The sequence below is a fragment of the Platalea leucorodia genome, assembly GCF_965183815.1.
Source record: "Platalea leucorodia genome assembly, chromosome: 16".
NCBI lineage: Eukaryota > Metazoa > Chordata > Aves > Pelecaniformes > Threskiornithidae > Platalea > Platalea leucorodia.
The window spans coordinates 6,739,288-6,751,424 of NC_138838.1; the positions used below are offsets into that span (position 1 = coordinate 6,739,288).

At 62.7% G+C, this 12,137-nt stretch overlaps 2 protein-coding genes across 10 annotated transcripts in view; one reads left to right on the forward strand and one right to left on the reverse strand.

Annotated features, from left to right (window-relative positions):
• The window catches only part of POR (cytochrome p450 oxidoreductase), a 31,136-nt gene extending 28,283 nt beyond the window's left edge, over positions 1–2,853 (forward strand). For 4 of the 7 annotated variants that reach the window (XM_082328066.1, XM_082328067.1, XM_082328065.1 and 1 more), the window contains 4 exons: positions 473–740; positions 1,192–1,337; positions 1,604–1,689; positions 1,939–2,851. In XM_082328066.1, the coding sequence (XP_082184192.1) occupies positions 473–740; positions 1,192–1,337; positions 1,604–1,689; positions 1,939–2,083 (645 nt within the window). In that variant the 3' untranslated portion in view covers positions 2,084–2,851. Of the gene's footprint in view, positions 1–472; positions 741–1,191; positions 1,338–1,603; positions 1,690–1,938 lie in introns of all 7 variants that reach the window. The other 3 variants (XM_082328069.1, XM_082328068.1, XM_082328064.1) reach the window with 1 other exon arrangement.
• Positions 2,854–2,945: 92 nt separating this feature from the next.
• On the reverse strand, positions 2,946–12,048 carry TMEM120A (transmembrane protein 120A). 3 transcript variants are annotated; one of them, XM_082328073.1, is made up of 12 exons: positions 11,915–12,048; positions 9,563–9,681; positions 9,012–9,128; positions 8,447–8,506; positions 7,631–7,726; positions 7,235–7,324; positions 6,783–6,848; positions 6,392–6,453; positions 6,034–6,126; positions 5,242–5,306; positions 4,548–4,616; positions 4,227–4,459 (listed from the first exon to the last, which is right to left on the reverse strand). In XM_082328073.1, the coding sequence occupies exons 1-12, from the start codon at positions 11,987–11,989 to the stop codon at positions 4,346–4,348; spliced, it is 1,026 nt and encodes a 341-aa protein (XP_082184199.1). In that variant the 5' UTR covers positions 11,990–12,048; the 3' UTR covers positions 4,227–4,345. The 3 variants fall into 3 exon arrangements, with proteins under 3 accessions (XP_082184197.1, XP_082184199.1, XP_082184198.1); XM_082328071.1 differs by lacking the exon at positions 6,392–6,453 and having other exon boundaries at positions 2,946–4,459; XM_082328072.1 differs by lacking the exons at positions 4,227–4,459; positions 4,548–4,616; positions 5,242–5,306 and adding an exon at positions 4,624–5,241.
• Positions 12,049–12,137: the final 89 nt, after the last annotated feature.

Consider the following 12,137-nt stretch of genomic DNA (forward strand, 5'->3'; position numbering starts at 1 on the left):
CAGACATGGGGAACTTGCCCTGGCGACACTTTCTGTGAGGGAGGCAGCTTTAGTTCTCTCTATGCAATGAGAAGAGGGGGTTATCCCAACTTCCACAGGGTCTGCAGAGGGTCCCACACTGGAGCCAGCTGCACCCTGATACCACCACCCTCCCTGCTCCTCTTCACTCGTAGGCTTTGCTTTCAGGGCTTGGAAGCAAGGTGGCATTTTAGATGTCGGTCAAAATTCACTCTGCTTTGTGCCTGAAAGGTTGTTGGCAATAGTGAGGGAAGCTCAGTGGTCCTGTGACAAGTTGGGTGCAAGACAGAAGCCCCATGTGGGGCATACTGGGAGGTTTGATCTGCCAGGGGAGAAACAGCTGTCCCAATGTTAACATTAGGTTAAACTTCTCCCCATCCCTGAGCATAAGGGACTGAGCTGTGGGGTTGCTGGGGCTCCCTCTCTGCCTGGTGCTGACATCCCTTCCCTGCAGGTTCACCCCAACGCCATCCACATCTGTGCTGTGACAGTGGAGTACGAAACCAAGACGGGACGCCTGAACAAAGGGGTGGCCACCAACTGGCTCAAGAACAAGGTGCCCGACGAGAACAGGAGCAACTCCCTGGTGCCCATGTATGTCAGGAAGTCACAGTTTCGCCTGCCCTTCAAACCCAGCACGCCCGTCATCATGATCGGACCGGGAACTGGCATAGCCCCCTTCATCGGCTTCATTCAGGAGCGGGCCTGGCTGAAGCAGCAAGGTGAGTGCCCAGAAACTTCCCTGGGGACTGGAGCTGCTGCAGAATGGTGCTCTGTGGGGCCAGTTGGTGCCTCCAAGGTGCAGCTTGTGCTGCTCACGTCGCTGATGGCTCTGGCAAAAAGGCCGTGGAGCAGGGTGAACAGCAGCTAGGTGTGTTTGCCCAGCAGGAGGATGCTTTGTCCTCCTCTTGGCCACAGAGGGTGTTTGGGGAGCAGATGGACCTGAGCCAGTTCTCTGACCCCTGCCACCACGTCTCCGAATAACCACAGTCAAGTCACTTAGACTCATTTCTAAAGCATATGGGTACTTCTGGGAATCAGTCTCGAGCTTCCCCTCATAAACAGAAGCAGTCGCATGGCTCTGCCTCCCCCAGGTTGGCAGGACAAGGGGAGGTGGGGAGGACAGGGTTGGGGGCTGCAGGGGGCCAGCTAATGGGTGCTGTGTGACTGCAGGCAAAGAGGTGGGCGAGACGGTGCTTTACTACGGCTGCCGCCGTGAGCGTGAGGACTACCTGTACCGCGAGGAGCTGGCCCGCTTCCATCAGGAGGGAGTCCTCACCCAGCTCAACGTCGCCTTCTCCAGGGACCAGGCTGAGAAGGTACCGCTCCAGTCCCTCAGCCACTTGCTCGTGCTGCCCACCATCGCTCCCAGCCGTGGCAGCGGGGGAAGAAGGGGCCCAGAGGGCTGGGGACCCCCAGCCAGAAGCCTCGCTGCTAGGGAAGGCCCATGGCGGTCATAGGAGCACCCAGCACCTCCACTGTCTTGTGGAGCCACAGGCCCGGGCTTGGCTTCCCCTCGCTCGCCGTGGCCTGTGGCATGGGGGCTCTGCTCCTCTCACCTCACTCCCACCTTGTTTCCCGCCAGGTTTATGTTCAGCACTTACTGAAGAAGAACAAGGAAAACGTCTGGAAGCTGGTTAATGAGGGAAACGCTCATATCTACGTGTGCGGGTAGGTTCAGTGGCAGGGAAGGGACTTCGGGAAAACATTCTTATTCTCAGGAAAGCGAGTGTGACTCAGTTTACCCACTCGTGCCTTGCAAGCCCTGGGAGGGTTACGCAGTCCTTGTTCCGGGGGAGGGCAAGCGGCCGGGCAGATGGGCTGGGGTGAGCGAACCGTCCGCGTTCGGGTGTTGAGAGGCGACCAGGGCTCTGTGGCTCTGATGCGTTACTGCCTCGCTCACGGTCCCCTTGTTTCCAGTGATGCTCGCAACATGGCCCGCGACGTGCAGAACACCTTCTACGAGATAATAGCCGAGTTCGGGAACATGAGCCAGCCCCAGGCCGTGGACTATGTAAAGAAACTGATGACGAAGGGCCGGTACTCTTTGGACGTCTGGAGCTAAGAGCGGGGCTGGCGGGGCCGGGGAGAGAATGGGTCCCTAGGTGTGGGCCCGTGGGAGGTGGAAAGTGCCTGCTTGCCCACTGCTGCTGTGGGTGACGGCGTCCTACCCAGCCCACAGCTACCCCGGCGTCACTCCCAACCCCTCCTGGGCCACAGCGGCCCCCCGGGGCAGGTTGTATACCCTGGGGGGTGGAAGGGGTTGAGAGGGGGAGGGGGGTAGCTCAGGCTGTTGTCCAGGAGCCGCAGTGCCCCCGGCACCCCAGGGAGCACCTCATGGCACCAGCGTTTGCCTTGAGGTCAGGGACACAGCTGATGTGGGGCAGGAGGGACGGACGGTGCCGGGGGAGCTCTGGGGTCCCTCCCTGAACATGAGGTGTTGCCTTATCCCCTGGGGCTGGAGGCCACCCTGGCCTGCGGACGGCAGAGGGGTGGAGGTGCTGGCAGCCGCGTTTGGCGTGAGGGCACGGCGTGGGGCAGCGACCTGTCCTCGCCTCCCTCCCGCCCTGTTTGGCCATCTCTAGGATGTGGGGCTGGCAGCCGGCTCCGGGCACAGAGCTGCCCCGTGCCACCAGGACCCCACAGGCACCCCGCTCCTTTCCCCTGCTGCCACCTTCGCTCCAGCACGCAGCGGGGAGGGGATGGCTCCTCTCCCCTCTGGAAGAGACCTGCTCCTGGGGGGGGGTCTCAGTCCGCAGGGGCCCTGCTCACTCCCTGGGGTCCTGCAGCCAGCACCTCCCCTGTGCCCAGCCCCTCCCTCATGCTGTGTACGGTCATTTTTTTAAATACTGTTTTTATTTTAACATCTTTGTGATTTAATCATGGAAAAGAAAAAAAAAAAACCTTTCAGGCTGTCCAATGACTGTAAATTATTTAAATACATTTGCCCTTGGAATAAAAATACTGTTTCTGTAGTTTGCTTCCTGCCCTCTCTCTGCTCAACCAGAGGGAAGAGGGGGGCAGGAGGAGCAATGGCTGCTAACCAGGAGGAAACCTGGGGAACAGGCAGCAACTCTGGGTTTAGGCTGAGCTGGGGGCAGCCCCTTCCCTGGGGTGCTGAGCCCTGGCAGGGCGCTGAGGATGGCAGCGGGGGGCGGACGGCTGTGGACTGAGGCACCGCTGTGCCGGACGTGCTGTTTGCTTCCCAACACTTCAGGGGTTCCCGGTGGAAGCACGGGGCTTCTCTTCCCCCAGCCTGCAGCGACACTGAAGTCCTGCTGGGCTCTGCTTGGCTCCTTGGGTGGCCAAAGCTCTGGCCACAGCCTGTGGCCCGGGGCTGCGCAGGCCAGGGGGTGCAGGGGAGGGAGCTCGCAGCGCTGCCCTCCCGTCCCCACCGCACCCTGCACCCCGGGCTGCCGTGGGGGCACTTGGAGATGGCTTTTCTTCCCTCCCCCAGCACGTTGTGTCAGGGGCCCACTGCCAGATGAGCCAAAACTGCAGAGCACGCAAGCTGCTCCGAGACCACCCCGGCGACCCGAGGCAGCACCTTCCCTTTATTTTCACATGTGCACCCCGCAGAGACGCGAGGCCAGGGTGCTGTCTGCGCAGCTCCAGCGTGAAGCTTGCTTCACGCTCGTGGTGCTCTCGCCCCTCCGGTGCCACAGCTCCTCCACCTCAGCCCCCCTGCCCTGCGGCTTGAAGGTAAAGGAGGAACCAGGGTACAACACGGCCTCCAGCTGCCCTTGAAAGTAAAAAGGGCTGCCGGGGAAGCGATTGCTTGCAGCCTGTGAGATGCGAGGGCCTCCTTACCTCTGCCTTCAACACGCAGGGGCTGCCCTGGCTGCAGGGCTGGGGAGGGAAAAGGGGGAGAGCCTTGCCCACCCCAGGAGCTGTGCAAGAGGCGGCCGTCAGCCCCGCACCCTGCCTTGTCCCAAGGGAGTTGATGCAAGCCGGGCGCCCCGGGCTGCCCCCTGCCCGCCGTGGGGTGGGGAGCGCTAGCAGAGCGGGGCTGGACCCCAGAGACCCATCCCAGTAAATGTCTTCAGGGCAGAGGGAAGGGGAGCAGCTGTCCCAGGCACCCTGCTCTCCTGGAGGAGGAAGGCCGACGGGATAGGAGTTAACAGGGTGCTCCCGACTCCAGGTGAGTGACTCGGGCACGGATCCAGCACCGCAGTGAACATGCGGTCTATTTGCGAGCAGGCCCCAAGCTCTGTCCCACCCCCAGGCTTCCAAGGAACGGTGAGACGCCAGAGTCTGGATGGCATCGAGGAGATGGGAGATGGAGCCGGTGGGGAGAAACAGTCCTGGCCCCCATGCTGCGCCCCCTTCAATTCCGCTTTGTGTCTTTGTTCTTGTTCTGAAACTTCTGGTGGACGACACGGAGGGTGGTGAAGAAGTTCCCCAGGAAGAGGATGAAGGAGGGGAGGCCGCACATGAGGACCTGCGGGAGCCGCAGAGGCACGAGTCAGCAGGAGGGACCTGCCTGGGGCATCCCCCTCCCCGGGGCAGCTGCCTGGGAGCCCCCTTACCTGCCACTCTTTGCATTCCGGGTGCTGGATCATGCGGAAGAGGGTGACAGCGTTGTAGAGCTGCCAGAACTGCAGGAGAGAGGAGATTTAGGGGAAATTCCTGCTTCCAGAGCTTCATCCAGCTGCTTCCTCTGGGCACAGACCCCGCGTGAGGCCAGCCTCCCCCAGCGCGCAGTGAAACCCCATCCAGGCTCGGGGCCAGGGGACTCCTCCCCAGAGGACCCCAGTTGGGACATCTCCCCCTTTCTTGCCACCTTTTGGAGCCCAATGGCCAGGAGGAAGCCTCAGAGCAGCCTACTGCTTTTGGCCATCGGCCTAAATGATCTGACCGAGGAAGAAGTGGCCCTTCAGCAGCAGCAGCTCAAAGCTGAAGCCGAGAAGGGTTTTGGAAGGGTTCTGGCAGCCGGCCCCTCTGCTGTGTCTTGTACATCACTCGAGCACTTGGCAGAACTACCCCAGGTCCTCCCCATCTCACTAGCAGAGTCGTGGAGGTGGTGGGTGCTTTGGAGGAAAAGGCTCAGCATTTGTTGAAAGCATTTCCCTGCCCCTGGCATCCGTATCGCACGGCTGCAGCAGCCTGCGGGGCCCCGCGTGATGTCCAGGCTGCCAAGCGCAGCCGGGAATACGGCACGATCCGCTCCCACCTGAGGCTCTGGCCTCTTGCAGGTCCCCGCAAGGATCGGTGCACACTCACCTGCCCAAAGAAGAGGAAGGGAAGCAGGAACGTGAGGCCTCTCCACATCCAGGACTGGAAGCCCTCTGCAAAGGATGAAGGTTTGCATGGGGACCTGAGGACGTGCTGGCTGGGGGACTGGATGGAGCCCAGCTCCTGAGGTCACAGGCAGGGAGGTTTAGTGGCCACCCCGTGCCTGGCTGAGAGGGTCCTGCCGGGCTAACGCAGCCTCGCTGCGGGCTCTTGTACTCACTGGGAGAACTGCGGCAGGGATTCCTAGCCCTAGGCTAACGTGGGCCACTCTGGAGGGAGCTGCTCTCATAGAGCTGCCCGCGCCCGCAGCTGCTGCCCCTCAGCCCCAGCACTCAGTGTCACAGGGGCCGGGGAGGTGACACTGGGGTGTCGAAGAGGAGGTTCTCTGTCTGTCAAGCAGCTTCTTGGGGGAAGGCTGGGTGCCAGGAGCCACATCCATGGCTACTTTGCATCCCAAGGGAGCCAGCCATGGGCCGGCGGCCCCAGGAGAGCAGGAGGAGGGGGGCATCCAGCCTACGGGATGCTGCCGCCTCATGGGAGATGCTGCTTTCGGAGCTTTGGCTTTATTTGTAGCTTTTACCACTTCTGCCACATAAACCGCAGTCAAACTAACCTCAAAACAAAAATAACTGTCACCGTTGCCTTTAACAGAAACCACAGCTCCCAGTTAGCTGAGCACCAGGCTGGTGCTGGGAGGGAGGCTGCTAGCAGCCACGGGCCCTGCAGCAATGGCAGGTCCAGTTGGACTGGGACAGTCGGCAAGGGAAGATCCCAGCTTACCCACAGTCAGATCCATGTTGTGCCTCTCGCCCAGCGCTCGCAGCCGGTACAAGCACCCGCTCTGATAGTAGTACTGGAGGAACTGCACAAAGCCTGCAAGGAGAGCGCGGCTCCCGTCAGCAGGTGCCCAGGCATCGTCCCCCAGCCCCACATCGGCCCGGCTCCGGGATGATGCTGCGCACAGAGACCGTCCCAGCGCCAGCGGGGTGGAAAGAGGCCGAGGGAAAACCCAGGTGAGCCAAGAGCTGTGAGCAGCTACAGCCGGGTCTCCGCGTGTTGCAGAGCTGGGCAGGCACGCTCGGCACCTGAGGCCAGCGGCGGTGCCAGCCCCCGTCCCAGCACACGCGGCAGCACTTACTCTGGTACATGGAGAAGGAGAGGAACTGGTTCCTGAACATCTGGTACATGAGCCCGTCTGGCCTGCAGAGAAACGACGCTGGCTGCAGGACGTGGGGCTGAGAGGGGACGCAGCCAGCCCTGCCTGCCACGCAGCCGGGGTAACGGCTCTCTCCCACCAAAAGAGGGGTTTGAGATAGCCCTTCCACAAGAACTGCCATGCAGGGGACCGTGTTCCCCAGCCCAGGGACCCTACCCGCGCTGCCCGCGAGGAACGTGTGGAGTTGACTGTTAGACTGCAACATCCACCGAGCAGGACTACGGCTGTGGATCAGGGGAGCGAAGGCCCCTTAATCCGAGCTGGCCGCAGGATGGGGTCTCTACAGCCAAGAGAACGGGGGACGCAGACTTACCATGTCAGCATGACACCTGAGAGGAAGGTGGAGATGTAGTGATGGAAAACCCACCAGCCTTTGATTCTGGAAGGCAGAGACAGAGAAGGGGCGTCAGGTCTTGAGCGTGAATCAAGACGCAAACGCGCAGCGGGAGAGCAGCGGCAGCCCCACGCCAGCCGCCCTCCAGCTCCCAGGGCGAGCTGAGGAGGGGGACTGGTTACGAAAGGCCGTCAGCAGGACCCAGCGCCTCCGGCCCAGGCGGCACCCACCCCCCCCCCCGCGCCGCCTCTGCAGGAGGAGTCCCTCCCGCCCGCTCCTACAGCTCATCACCAGGGTTTGCTACACACCCTGAGTAGGAGGGAGCTGCTCCCTTGGGAAACACGGAGCTACGCAATGGTTCCCAACTCCCCAGCCTTGCAGAGAAGGACCAGCCCGCTGCACGCCCCCCTCCCTGAGCCCAGGGGACTCACTTGGATCCATTGTTGATCAAGATGCTCTCCCGGATGGTGAGGGTGCAGTAGTACCACACCAGGAGGAAGTTAAAGACAGCATCTGTCACCCTGGTGGGAAACGAAGCAGGATGTAAAGGTGACAGCAGAGCCCCTGCCCGCGCGTTGGGGACACAGGCACCAAGACAGCCATTGCTGCAGGATGCCCACCCACCCCACAGGCAGGGAGACCTGCTTCTCCACCACCCGACACGGCCACAGCAAGACTGCAGCAGCCCCAAAAGCCACCCCACCTCCAAGGCAGTGGCCAGATCCTTTGTCAGGATCTCCTGTTCAGCTCTGGACCTTTCAGGATGGGCGAGGAGGACACAGGGGCCCTGGGAGGAGATCTCTGCCCGGCATCCAAGCCAGACTCACCTGGAGTTGAGGAGGAACCGACAGGAGAAGGACACAATGAGCAAGATGATGGTGAGGTAGAGCTTGAACTTCTCGTACTCATCTTTATACGCGAACCTGCAGGGAAGCACGAGGACAGGCTTGGAGCAAGGTGGCTGCTGGAAGCCTCTGTCCTCCCACCCCTCCTGGCTGGACAAAAGCGATGCTCTGTTGGGAACCTGTGGGACATGCTCAGGAAAAGCTCATCCCCTGGGTATTTCTGAGAGGAGAGGACATTGGGCTGCTTTCACACAGGTGAGACAGCTTCAAGTCACCCCCCAACCATGCCGAGCTGGTGGGTGGCCCGGGGAGCTCTGGGGCGCTGGGCAGGTTGGCATCTGCCCAGCTCTTCAAGGGGAGGCCTGGGGAACTGAGGGAAGAGGACACAGGCTGCTGGCTGGGCACCTCTGGCGTCCGTGTCCCAGCCTGTGGGGGGCTCTTGTAGGCCAAAACTGGCCATTGGTGTTTCCCAAGGGAAGAGGAGGGGGCTCGCCAGTGGCTGGAAATCCCTAACACAGGGGAAACCCGGACACAGCTTTGGTGGAGGATCCTGTTTAGCTTGTCAGAGCTAACGGTCCGTCCCAGCCCGGTGACAGGAGCGTAAGAAGGAGTCAAGGACTCAGCTGACTGGGAAAGGAAGCAGGGGACAGCCTGGGGAGGGAATCTGCACCAGGCGGGCCAAGCCAGCCACGTGTTTGCACGTGCGGCAGCTCAGCCCGGGAGTTGTTGTTGTTTCCTGGTGACCAGGGGATCCCAAGCCAGGCAAAGCACACGCCAGCAGGGACGGGAGGGCCGTACTTGGCCTGCTTGCTGAGCAGCGTGACGTTCACGTTCCCGAGCACCAGACTCAGGTACAACCTGGGGAGAGAACAGAGGCGTTAGGACGGGCGCCTGCCCGGGAGCTGGCAGCGCTGCTGCGGAGGCGAGGCAGAGCCGTCCCCTCTCGTGCCACCGCCGAGGCGGCAGGGCCGGGAACGAGCCCCCAGCTGTTTTCCACTTGGAGCTGCCAGGCGGCGTGACTGGCACAAACGCTCTGGCATCTCCTCCCAAGGGCAGGGGGACAGGCGGCCCAGCACACACCCCACCTCCTGCAGGCACCGGGGTGTTTGTCGGGGCTCCCCCCCCCACACGGCCGCCGTTCAAGGGCAGGTGAAGGCCACGAGCAGGCAGAAGAGCAAGGGGGACGAGGGCAGCGCTGCCGAGGCTCAGCCTGGCTCCTGCCACGGCGTCCTGCGGGGAGCCCGAGCGGGGCAGTGCGGCTGTGACACCGGCGGGAGCAGGGTGACAGCAGGTCCGTGCCTCGCAGCGTTACAGAGGCAGAGGGAGGACCTGGTGTTTCACCCAGAGACGAGGCGCCTCTTACCCGTTCTTCTTTGGCAGATAGGCCTCCATTTCAAAGAAAACATTCTGCCTCTCTTTTATTAGGCTCTGGGTCTCCTGGATGGACCCCTCCTGTTCGGGACTCATGTGGGCTTTGCATCTGGGGAGGAAACACAGGCGGTGGCATCAGGCCAGCCTCCGTAACACAGGCAGCACATGCTGCCGCTTGGTACAGGACTGTCTCAGACAAGGACACCCCAAGGACAGGGAAGAGGGACCGGCGGCACGTCCACGACTCCATCTGCAGGGTGAGCTCCTCTGTCAGGCTGGGATGTTGCTCAAGAAAAGGAAGCGGGAACGAGAGCGAGGTGAGGCCAGCCAGGTCTTCTCCTCAAGGAAGGATGGAGAGAGCTTTGTACGGGATGGGGGCAAGTTCAAGTTACCTGCAAAGCCCTGGCAAGCTCTGAACTGCAAACAAGGCTCAAATCGGGGCAGAGGAAAGGGAAGCTGAGGAAGAGCCGGGAGATGAGTTCAACAGCCCCGTCCTTGCTGCTCTCCCCTCCCATCCCACCCCATTGCAGGACACCAACTTACTTTTTGAGGGACAACGACAGCTCCTTCAGCCGCTTCTTCTGCCGTGCGATGGAGCTGGAGATCCCGTCCTGGAGCTTGGTTAGCTCCTCAAGTTTCTGCTTGTACAGCTTGTGATTATCCTGGAAAGGAGAGACCGGCATGCATTACAGCTGCCTGCCCAGCCGTCCCTGTCCTTGGGTCTCCTGTGGGGGCATCTGTTGATGCAGATGTTAAAAATTGTCTCTAACTTCACCTGCACAGCGGGCTGGGTAAGGCAAGAGGTGGTTGCAGGAGGCCAGGCGAGTTTGGGGACAGCCTGCAGCCGTCCCTGCTTCCGTGGGGGCAGAAGCAGCCGCTGGGGACATCCATCCCCAATCCCAAGGAAGTTGTCTACAGGTGCAGGCACGTCCCCATGGCACAGCCTGGTCCTGCCCTCGCACACGGCTTGTGTCCGGCCCCCTGGGAAAGTCCAGCCAGCAACACGGTCTTGCTCTGGGGATGCTCCTGGAGTTGGGAAACCACTGACTGCGGCACAGGGGATAGGAAAGACTCAGGGGGGAAAAAACACTGCTGGGGCCAGGGCTGCCACTGAGGGCCACAGCCGCCCGGGAGCGGGGGCTTTGACTGCTGGGACGGGACAAGTGGCTCTGGAGGTTCGTGCTGCGCCTGCCGCTGCCCCGACTCGTGGCCCTGGGGCTCCATCCCGAGCACCCCCCAGGGAAGCTGGAAGGAGCCCGTCAATGAGCCGGACAAAGGGGGCGGACTTGCAGCAGGGCTGCGGCCAGCTGCCCAGCTCCTTGTGCGGCGGTAACCCAACCGCACCTGGGTAAGGCTAGATGCCATTCTTCCGCTATATTTAGAAAGGAAAGGAGAGAGCGTGCTGGATCAATGCTCCTCCTTGTCCAGGTCAGCTGGAAAACAGCCTCACCTTGGGCACGGGCAGCCTGAATGCCACCTCCACCAGGGAACTGAATGCTGCTCGCAACAACCCTTGGACTAGACCTCGACACGCACATGTTTTAGCCTCTGTAGCTCTTATCGAGCACTTTATCAGCTGATCTCAAAGCTGTTCCCAAAGGAGAAAGGTGAAACTGAGACACAGAGGATGGAAACAACTCCTTCTCCCTCCGGGTGGGAATGGATCCCAGATAGCCCCGGCTCCCCGAGCCGTGATTTATGGCCCCGATCTCTCACGGGACGTTCCCTGCTCGACCATCAACCTTTCCTGCTCCCGTCTGGAGTCACCTCCTCCTCTTGCTCTGGAGTTAACTGAGAGCAAGCGGCTTTTGGGACAGCTCCTTTAGCGGTGCCAGCTCTGTACGCCATCCGAGCACCACGCTCGGACACAGCCTGGCGCCGGAGCCAGCCCAGGAGAAGGTTTCCAAAGGAAAGGGCCGGCAGCGTGCGGCTGCAGGCAGGGTTCAAAGCGAGTGACCCAGGACACCCACGCAACCCTTATGGAGCAAGAGGAGGTTTCTCAAAGCCTCCCTTGCCCCAGATCTGGGCACAGCTGTGGCGTGTCCGCAACAACATCCGCTTCGCCCCGCTCCCGGGGGGGAAGGAGGGGGAAAGGGAACTGGTGCAGATGCAGCCGATTGATCTGAACCGCAGCCGAAGACGGTTAGCCAACCTCTTCCTTGGGTGACCCCTGTCTGAGCTGAACCCTGCCCGCTCCTTCCCCGGCAGCGAGCGCCCTGGGGATTACACAAAGCAGGTGCAAATGTCTCCGACAGCAGTCACCTTCCCGGCACAGAGTCCCTGGCCAGCCCCGCTGGGTGCCAGGGCACCGGAGGGAGGGTGCCCGGGGCTGAGGGAGGCAGGCCCGCGGGACGAGGTGTGAAATAGCATCTGCGCCCCTCGCTCCCGGCCGTGCCATGCCAGGCAGCGCCGCTCCCAGCCTTCAAAATCCTGGAGCTGTCACATCTCCGCGCCACGTCCATCGCAGGCCGGGTAACGGGAGGGACCAGCCCGGGAAGGCCCCCGCTCTCCCCAAAGCCCCGCGTCCCTTGGCGGTGCCCGGGCGCAGGCTGGCACCCCTGCCCGGCCGGGAAGCCCCTCGCCCCGGAGCACAAGGGCTCCGCTGCGGGCCGTGACCGAGGGCTGGGGCCGGCGGGGAAAAGCGACCGGGCTCCAAGCGGGGAGACCCCGGCCGCCCCCGCTGGGGATGCTGCCGGGCACCCCTCGCCTCCGCCCCCGCTGGCAGTGACCCCGGGTGCCCCGGCAGGGGTCAGCGATCCCCGCGGCGCTTCGGGGGCGAGGCGAGCCCCGATGCAACCGCGGACCCGTCCCCGTCCCCGGGCCGGGCTCTCCCGGGGGCAGCGGCCGGCCTCCAGCCGGGGGAGGGAGAGGGCGTCCCGGAGCCGGCGGCGGTACCTGGATGTGCTGGTAGCCGTCCTGCAGCTCCTCCCACTCCCGCAGGCACTCGGCGGCCGAGGCCCCGCAGGCCATGGCGGCGATGGCGGCGGGCGAACGGCCCCGGCCCGCGGCGCTGGGCTGCGCTGGGCGGCCGCCGCCTCCGCCCCGCTTCCGGGCACGCCCATCGGGGGGCGTGGCCCGGACGGGGGCGTGGCCCGGACGGGGGCGTGGCCCGGACGGG

Bases quoted from the DNA above. Each gene is read 5' to 3' on its own strand.
- TMEM120A (XM_082328071.1), bottom strand. From the start codon at position 11,989: ATGGCCTGCGGGGCCTCGGCCGCCGAGTGCCTGCGGGAGTGGGAGGAG. The intron at 9,682-11,914 runs GTACCGCCGCCG...TCTCCTTTCCAG, and splicing joins ACGGCTACCAGCACATCCAG to GATAATCACAAGCTGTACAA. The intron at 8,507-9,011 runs GTAAGAGGCGCC...TTCTCTCCCCAG, and splicing joins TATCTGCCAAAGAAGAACGG to GTTGTACCTGAGTCTGGTGC.